Raw genomic sequence first — 10,000 nt, 5'->3', positions numbered from 1 at the left:
CACACACACACACACACACACACACACACACACACACACAAATACTCAATCATATTATTTATAGGAAACACAGGAAAGCGTTTGCACGATGGATCTCATTTTTCATGAGATTTTGTTTGTACATGTGAACGAGAGAATGCTGTGTGTTCAGGCACCTACAGTAGGTCATAAATCACGGTGAGGTGAAGGTCTGAAGAACCCTGTGTGACAACAGAATTCCAATTGGTCTGAACATCAGGACTCCATATGAAGAACGCAACCTCTGAAACTTGGTTGTGATGCTCCTGAACCTTTTTGAAGTTACTTTTGTTAGAACTGGATGATATCAAATCAGGGCGAGAACATGAAGGACATATTTGACCAGATGAATCGGGGAACTGGGTGTAAACAATCTTTTGATTAGTACTAATACATAGTCACTGCTTAGTGTGTAAGAATTTATATATACAGTAGATTTTTTAATACAATACATCATGCACATGGAGATTTTTTATATTTAAATTAATTTTTCACCTGCATCACGACTAAGTTAAAGAATGACTATTAAGAGTATATTTAAAGCCGTAAAATAACAATAAATGTGTAAATTGATTTCTTTCTTGCATTGTGGCGTTTCTCAGATCAGAAATAAAAACTTCTCAAAACTACTCGTTCAGCCTCCAGATCATCATCGCTTATGCACATACTGTAATAAAAGCAATTTTTAACAAATTGCAAATTCTTTGGTGCATTTATTTTAATGGATTGTGTACGAGTGTCTGCTGTTTCCCACATTATTAATTATTTATGTTCATGTTGATTAAAATATATTAAACTGGTTTCATCTGAATAGTTTTAACCCCCAAAACATTCAGGAATCAGTTGATTGTAAAAGTCTTTAAATGCAAAATGTTTAAACGAGTTTTCATCGTCTGTGAGTCTTAAACTTCTATTCTATTCTTTTCTTTGTGAATGTGTTGAATTGATGAAATGTGCAGATGAATCTTGAACGTCACTAATGAAGGCGAGTGAACGGCATCAGATCAACCAATGACCAACAAGTTCTCTAAAACAGGTCAAAGGTGAATCTCGTGAACCTTCAATTAGCGACAAACAGCAAAACACACAATTATAATTTCTGAAGAACCAGGAAACGAACAAACACTAATACAGTAGAGTAAAAGTGTGAATCCTGTCCGGTGTCTTACAATCAATAATAAATCAAATATACAATCAAATAAACACATTTGTGCTGCTGAAACTCAGAGATTTCAAACAGAAGAAATTCAGACCTTCTGCATTTTCAATCCAAACTGTAGTTTATATCAGGAAACTCTGAAACATTTTGAAGATCTTATTTGTGAACAATGACATAAGGACGTGTTTTTCTGATGGGAATGAGATGTTCATTCACACAGAAACATAATTTAAAGAGATGAACTAAGGATTCTGAGAAAAGTACAGACTGTTGTGTGTTGTGCTGTTTGTACACATTGCTTTGAAAATGCACTTACTGGTTATCAAATACTAAGAATGAAATACTAATGTACAGAAGGTGCAGTAGGTAATAAGTTTAAGTTTAACTCTGAAAGAAAACCGAGGATAAGAATAATTCTACAAATTGAATCAAGAAATGCATTTACTGTGTTCGCAAATATTAAGGATGATTTGAGAAATTCTCCAAAGCAACTGAAAAAACACACAACTGTAATCCAGTTTATTGATCGAATATAAACTTGTGAGAAGTTGATAAACATAATGATGTCCTAAACCCTATCAGAGCAATTCCATCTTCCAAAAAATGGTGTACAGTCTCTACCGTAACTCTACCAGCCTGCGCTGAAACATGACACACAATTGTAACTTCCTGGTCCAGAAAATGGAACTGATATATTGTAAGAACAATAAAATGAGGTTTAAGTGTAAATGATTCTTCTTCAGGTCAAAAAAACCATCATGAAACAGAGCAATCACTCATCACAAACAATGGCATTGAAGATCAGAACCTTTTTCTAAATATGTGCTTATCATGGATGTCCATGTGAAGTTGGGACAAAGGTTAAGCTGAGACACAGGTGGTCGATGGTAATGAGGAGGTCAGGGTCAGAAGGTATGATGTGGCTGCTGAAATCTGACCTTCCACATTGCTCTGCATTGCTCAGCCATCTGCTCTGACTCTTCACCGACGTTTCCTCTTTTTCTATCTAAGTTGTTTTGTAATGTATTTCATGATTATTAAATATAATTTTATTCGAATAATTCTAGGTGACGAGAATCAAGTCCAGGAAGGTTTTAGCGCCATTTTTTAACACGTCCTTATGTCATTGTTCACAAATTAAAAGGGTTTCCTGATATAAACTACAGTTTGGAGTGAAAATGCAGAAGGTCTGAATTTCTTCTGTTTGAAATCTCTGAGTTTCAGCAGCACAAATGTGTTTATTTGATTGTATATTTGATTTATTATTGATTGTAAGACACCGGACAGGATTCACACTTTTACTCTACTGTATTAGTGTTTGTTCGTTTCCTGGTTCTTCAGAAATTATAATTGTGTGTTTTGCTGTTTGTCGCTAATTGAAGGTTCACGAGATTCACCTTTGACCTGTTTTAGAGAACTTGTTGGTCATTGGTTGATCTGATGCCGTTCACTCGCCTTCATTAGTGACGTTCAAGATTCATCTGCACATTTCATCAATTCAACACATTCACAAAGAAAAGAATAGAATAGAAGTTTAAGACTCACAGACGATGAAAACTCGTTTAAACATTTTGCATTTAAAGACTTTTACAATCAACTGATTCCTGAATGTTTTGGGGGTTAAAACTATTCAGATGAAACCAGTTTAATATATTTTAATCAACATGAACATAAATAATTAATAATGTGGGAAACAGCAGACACTCGTACACAATCCATTAAAATAAATGCACCAAAGAATTTGCAATTTGTTAAAAATTGCTTTAATTACAGTATGTGCACAAGCGATGACGATCTGGAGGCTGAACGAGTAGTTTTGAGAAGTTTTTATTTCTGATCTGAGAAACGCTCCAAAGCAACCGAGACAAACTGTAACTAATAAAAGTGTTTAATAGTCCACATTTTTTTTAGGAGTTCCATAAGCAGGTTTCATGGCATGGTCTAAACTTTGTAGGCTAAAAACTTTGGGGTGTGTCCAAGCCTGGAGATCTGAAGGGGGGCTAGGATTACCGCCTCCTCAGGCAAGTCCACCACATGTGCTGTCACTCATATCCCTAACACACAGTCAAGAGAGAAAGAAAGAGAGAGGGAAAGAGTCCGACTGAGGGGTTCAGCAGGGTTTACTCATCCTTATCCAGAAAAGTAACCACACTGTTGCCCTGGACGGTTCTTTCTTGGAGATCCAGAGACACAGAAAAGCACCTGAGGTCTGAAGGCCGTAGATAAGAAAATGACAGACAAGCTGCTGGTGGGAGTTTGTGTGCTGTGGGTGGCATCCTTGGATCAGGTAAGAATCTTATTTACTTTCGTGTTGAGGTTAAACACGATCTAGTTTTTGGTGCTGATCAATTAAGCCATGATGCATGAATTCGCAAGTTATACGTTTATACACAATTGCTTTTATGAAGCTCACTGTCTTTGGATTTCTTACTAACAATTGTATGTCCCACTTTCAATTGAGCTGAAGTAACTCCATAAGCCGAACAATAATGTTATTGAAGTGGGCTCATTTGAAATGGATATGGTAATGTAAAGTTTAGGAGGTGCTCGTAGCCTCAGGCCACAGCTGCTCAACTCGTCTATAGCGACACATTACAGCTCATGTCAGAGTAATGGATTATTAACTTCCTTTGTTTTGAGTTTGGCGACCTGACGTCAGCCTTTCGCTGCCTAGCAGTCTCAAACTGTGAAGGTGGTCAACCCAAATATGCAACGTTCCTGATTAAAAGCACGATGACAGCTAATCAGGGATAGCAACAGCAGGTTTTATGATTTGGGTTTGAGCTTGTCAGCATTGCAGAACAAATGTGCAATAAAGAAACAAATAATAATCATGTGAAGATAAACACATGGACATCAATCCCAAAGTTAATAGAATTGTTTGCATTCGCAGTAAAGGAAATGAAAGATCTTCTGAGGACGCCATCTTTGATTGGATAAACAAATCAGGAACAATTGATAGAAAAACAAATGAGCAGCACAGCATATTGTGACGATTAGGAGGAGTAATAAACAAATTTGTTTGTTTACTGGGATGGCGTAATTTTTCCAAAATTTTTAGTAAACTCCACCCCATAGTTGATCCATGAGAGGTACGGTAATGAATCATGGCGTATCTTTGCAAGTTCTATTTTATTTACACAACATGTGAATGGTCATGTGGCAAAAATACTTCAAAGCATTCCAACATTGGGAAGGCCATCATATGATACGCTTGAGCCTTCCGTATCGCTGACCAGTTACTCAGCATTTTCACCTATTCGGTTCAAACATGTCCTACTGTATTACATGTATTACTTTGCCATCCTTCTGCATTCTTTCTTTGATCATGAAGCTTCTGGTTATGAAGATTGGTCAAGTATAACACCTGGGAGTGTTAACATGGTCTCTTCATGTTCAGAAAATTCCCTCACAGTTCAGGAATGGCTCCTGTTCCTTCGCAAAGCAACCAATCTGAGAAGGAAACACCATTTTTGTGGACTAAAAAAGTTGACTGGCTTTTCCATGTGTCTGTACAGTGAAGGCTTTTTGAGAGCCAGTGATGACGAACGGCAGCTGTTCCCAAATGCGTTTACTCGATGCCGGTTGTCCTTCGCAGTAATCCTGACTGCGGAAAGGGAAAGCCAGCCCCCAGTGACCGTGAAATCGTGGACAAATCGCTCTATAAAGCAGCCAGTGTTGAGCTCATGCTCACTGGAAACAGTCACTCCAGACAGCTGGAAGGTTTAGATTTACAGGGCAAATCTCTTCCCTCACACAGTCTCGAAGCGAACGTTGTGCCAGACTTCTGATGAATATTGAATATGGCTCTCTTCTGGAGGCGTCGCAGAAAGCTGATCTTATAACCAATAATGTATCAGTTCAATGGCATCATGAGAAGAGTCCTGCTGGTGGATTCTCAGAGAAGTGCTGACCATAATATGCCAGCTACACATTTTTTAACATGGCAACTCCCCATAACGGATGATGATGATAAAGATCAGAAATGTGTCGTAGTGAAGCATGGACACCACCTAGAAATAGTGCGTTGAGAAGAAGAAACTTCTTAGAAGATGGAAATCCTGACTGTGTTTTAGGCTCCTCACTGGGAATCATCTTTACTCTACAGGAACATAATTCATCAGGGCAGCTGGCAGAGAGAAAACCACTCTCACAAATCTTCTTAAAAATGAGTGTATTTTTTAAAGAAAGATAACAATAGTTGCTTTATTCTATGGCGCATCTCAACCCACTTCCTACGTGGTGAATCGGTATCTGGTGTACACTGGTTTGTGATCTGGTAAAGGACATTGATGACTTGTTTTCCAGTCACAGGACTATGAATTCAAGCTGGAATTAATTAATAAGAGGCAGGATAAACCTTCTAATTTCAACATTAGTCATTTAAAAAAAATAATTAATTAATAATTTTAAAAAAAATTTATATATATATATATATATATATATATATATATATATATATATATATATATATATATATATATATATATATATATGAAACGATGACGACACCAGGTAATCATAAAATGAAGAAAATGTATAAAACAAATAAATACATGCAATAAGGCCACATTGAAAACAGGATTTGAATTTTAGGCAGCAATTCAAATAAAATCTTGATATTAAATAAATAAATTCCTTTTTCTTTTTCTCAAACACAACCACCAGAAAACGCTCAGTTAATATGTAGGTCACAGTTCAGCTTTTTAAGATGCCCACAGAACAGAAACACATTCAGTAGGCATTGATATTTGACACATCTTGTCTGCAGTGACACCCGAGATGGACCGTGAGGAAATAGAGTTGCTGGTAGATGCGAGGGCATGCTGCTCTAGGAAAGTAATCAGCAATACAGTGATACGGTGTTTTCACTCCAAGTCGAAATGTTCCTAATAAATGCGCAGAACAAGCTGGTTTCTGTTATCACTTACGTTATAGCAGCTATAAATGGTCATTCCAGCACTTATGTTGATGTCAAGACATCCTGTTAGTAAGAAAGTGCAAAGCTTGTCTTATAGATCTTATAGATCAAACCTGTTCGAGCTGATGATGACCTTGTGCACAAAGCCAGCTCCATGAAGATCTGCTTTACATGGGTTGGAGTGGAAGATCTATAGAGCTATAAACACTACTGAACACCTTGGGGATGAATGTGAACACTCCTCACCTTTTCACCTACATCAGTACCTGACTTTATTAATGCCCTTGTTTCTGAATTAGCACAAAAAGACTAAACATCTTCCCAGAAGAGTGGAGGTTATTATACCAGCAAATGGGAACTACATGTGGAATTGAATGTTGAAAAATAGCATGCTCAGGTGCATATTTTATAAGACTTACATCCTTTTGGCAGTCGCAAATGCATTCCTTTTGGAACGCCAGACTCTTGAGGTGAACGAGGTTAAATGCAAGACAATGTGCATTCAATTAACTTCTGATGATAAGTGGAAGGGGAAACTCGTGTGTTTTGGTTATTTATTCACAGCATTGTTTATGAAGGAAGTTCTAAGGTTGATACTGTGTTCCCACTTCGACCTCACTGTAATTGCATATAAATAAACTAATGTCAGGTATCCCCTGGACATTGAAGCCCATTCCAGTGCCAGTCACTATGTCTGGGATGAAGGCCAGTTCGTCTTAAAGCAGACCCCATGTGCCATGTGATAAGCTTTCATTCACTGTATTCTGTATCAGCAAGAAGGCGTCAGCAAGACTGGTAGGCTGGCACATAGTCACAGAGAGGCTGAGGCAGGATCTGGGCACATCTCTTAGGCAGCAAGCCAGAAGCTTTTTCAAGTCAGTCATTACATTTAATTCTACAAAGCCGACATGATTCAAGGTCAGTGCAATCTAAATCAGGTTTGGAGCAAAACACTGCTAGAGAAGATTAAATCCATTATAGTCAGACAGGTTGTGATTGAATGCTGCTTCATTAGCAAATCCTTTATCATCCGCACTGCTGCGGAATACTATAATGTGTATCAGTCTGTTTAGCTGTATCAGAACTTCTCCAGCTCTGAAACAACGGAAAACAGAGATTCTGCAAAAAAAAACTGTAACACAGTGTATATCGAGAAATGAATTATAGTGCTTATATGATTTTCCATAAAATATTCAACATTTACAGTTGAATGAATGCACAAGCTCACCAAGTTCACAAAAAAAATTTTTTTTGGAGGCTCCAGAAGAGACCTGCTGTCCAGAGCAGGGTGTGGACCTGCAAAGTGACTGGGAGATCTTAAAAATGTAAAGCCAAACTGAAATTACATTTCACACCAATCCCATCTGGCACAAGAGCACTGGCGCAAACCTGAGATCAGTCCAAACTGAGAAAGAAAACTATACATTTTGAAACAATTTAGTGGTTAAGACTTCTGATTAAAAGGTTGGGAAATAAAATCCCAGCACTTCCAAGCTGCCATTGCTGGGAATCTAATCAAAATCCTTATTCTTTAACTGCTCGGTTGCATAAATAAGATAAAAATCGCTCTGGATTAATGTGTGATCAATGATTCGCCTCTAGAGGCCGCTTTTATAAAGACCATTGACCAGAAGCCGGAAAAACTATCGGTGGGGATTTTTGTCAATATTTGCAGTGACAACTATCGATGTCTCGACCTCTATTAATAACTAAGGAACATTTTTGAAGTAAATAAACATATTATATGAGTAAAACATTCTCATATCATATCTAGAAGCCGTAGTTTGGGGACCCCTGATGTAAGTCTTAAATGATGACGTATTAAAGAGTTTTGCTGCTAATATTAGGAATGCACTAAACCGAAGTAAAGTCACTGGTTAAAATTATACTGAAAATATTTAAGAAGCTTTTGTGCATTTTCTAGGATCAAGAAATTATAAAATGTATCTATAAAACAGGAAATAATTCAGTAAATTCGCCTTCATTCATTCTTATCAGTTTTCAATTATTCAGGTGAGGCAGGTGATGGGAGATTTTGTATCCGCCAAAAAAGCATAACAACTGGTGGGAAAATAACATGCTCCCCCCCTCATCCTTACCTACAACTGTTCAAACACTTCTGCTGGTCACGGGGTCACATTACAGGCTGTAAGGAATCTGAGTTACAGGCTTGACCGGGCAATAAACTCTTAAGGAAAGTGAGCAAGTGTGGCCTGTCCCTGTGCCTAAAGGGCATGGTTAATTGATAAAATTGCAAAGTAGCTAATTCCTGTACTGTTAAACACATCAGCAGACCACCAAAGTGTACCACCCAAATAGTTACTAGTATCTAGTAGATCGTAATTCATTCTTAATGATGCCAACAATTGTAATGTAGAGTCACCTAGAAGCCATGCTGATGTTTGTGGGTTCTGCCAAACGATGCACAAGAGCACAAAAGAATGCAGGATGTGCTAAGATTAGATCGCTCAAACTCCGTGCATGTGAGTGTTTAGCATGACTGCCATTCTGTAGCCGAGGCTCTCAGGCATGCCGTAGTGCCAGAAGTTCCATTCAACGGCACTAGCTTAAACTATTATAGTCACAGCTGTTATAGGGGGAGCAGTATACGAGAGAATTTGTGTCATTATGGCTCCAAACCATAGCAAGTTAGATTCATAATGTTTCTGTAAAGGGACCACGGAGTTGCAGGTTCAGTCCTGAGCTCTGAGTTACTGTCTGTGTGGGAGTATTGCATGTTCTAAACTTGGTCACATGGGTTTCCTCCTACATTCTGGGGGAAAATGCTAGTAGGTGACTTTAAAATGTTCATAGGGGTGAATGAGTGTGAGAGTGGTGTGAGATACAGCCCTGCAATGGACTTGCGAACATTAAAACAATTTTAATGGATAGCAATTGATTAATTAAGGATTTTAACACAAGATGAAGGCAAGAGTTACACAATAATTAGCATATATAGCTCCTGTTTCTCAGTGCTGAGTTTCCTCCATGACTTCTCCACTCCACTCCTGGGGTCTTTGACCTTCAAGTGAAAATAGAGGACTTTTTATTACAGCTTTATCCCCTAAAAAATGTGAATAGTGGATTGTGATTGGCTGAAAGGAGTTCTGGTGTAAATACTGGATTGTGATTGGCTGGGAAGAGTTCGGGTGTGAATAGTGGATTGTGATTGGCTGGGAAGAGCTCGGGTGTGAATAGTGGATTGTGATTGGCTGGGAAGAGTTCGGGTGTGAATAGTGGATTGTGATTGGCTGGGAAGAGTTCGGGTGTGAATAGTGGATTGTGATTGGCTGGGAAGAGTTCGGGTGTGAATAGTGGATTGTGATTGGTTGGAAGGAGTTCAGGTGTGAGTTCAAAGCGTTGAACATGCAGGCTAATAATGTGTGTATCGGTGTATCAGTGTGCATGCCATGGGTTGGTAAAGGGAGCTTATTCCTCTGGAAGACAGCTGTGCCAAGTGTCTGTGTGTGTGTGTGTGTGTGTGTGTGTGTGTGTGTGTGTGTGTGTGTGTGTGTGTGTGTGTGTGTGTGTAACAGCAGGATAGAGCAAGAGAGCTTTCACTTGCTGGATTCCACATTAGCCATGCTTCATGTTCACTTTCAGGGGTTACATCTTGCATGTGTTGGTGTGTTCAGTTGATTATGTTCAGCCTAAAAAAAAATCCCACCTCCGCTGCAGGTTATGTGCAGCCCCCAGGTGAGGAGCCATAACCTGAACCCAGATGTTCTGTATCCCTGGAGAGTGAAGACTCCAGGTCTGAGCCGAGTAAAGAGAGACTGGATCATTCCACCCATCCGTGTTTCTGAGAACAGCAAGCAGGTCCCTGAAAACCTGGTCCAGGTAATTAACATGAAGCAAAAGCAAGAAAGAAATGTAACACACACACACACACACACACACAC

The 10,000-nt window shown here is 38.7% G+C and overlaps 1 protein-coding gene across 1 annotated transcript in view; it reads left to right on the top strand.

Moving 5' to 3' along the window:
* Positions 1-3,452: 3,452 nt before the first annotated feature.
* The window catches only part of cdh15 (cadherin 15, type 1, M-cadherin (myotubule)), an 18,691-nt gene continuing 12,143 nt past the window's right edge, over positions 3,453-10,000 (top strand). Inside the window, exons 1-2 of the mRNA XM_046840065.1 lie at positions 3,453-3,464; positions 9,777-9,938. Of these exons, the coding sequence (XP_046696021.1) occupies positions 9,780-9,938 (159 nt within the window). The 5' untranslated portion in view covers positions 3,453-3,464; positions 9,777-9,779. The remainder of the gene's footprint in view (positions 3,465-9,776; positions 9,939-10,000) is intronic.

This window comes from Silurus meridionalis, chromosome 26 (genome assembly GCF_014805685.1).
Source record: "Silurus meridionalis isolate SWU-2019-XX chromosome 26, ASM1480568v1, whole genome shotgun sequence".
Taxonomy (NCBI): Eukaryota; Metazoa; Chordata; class Actinopteri; order Siluriformes; family Siluridae; genus Silurus; species Silurus meridionalis.
This window is presented reverse-complemented; position numbering and strand designations above follow the sequence as displayed.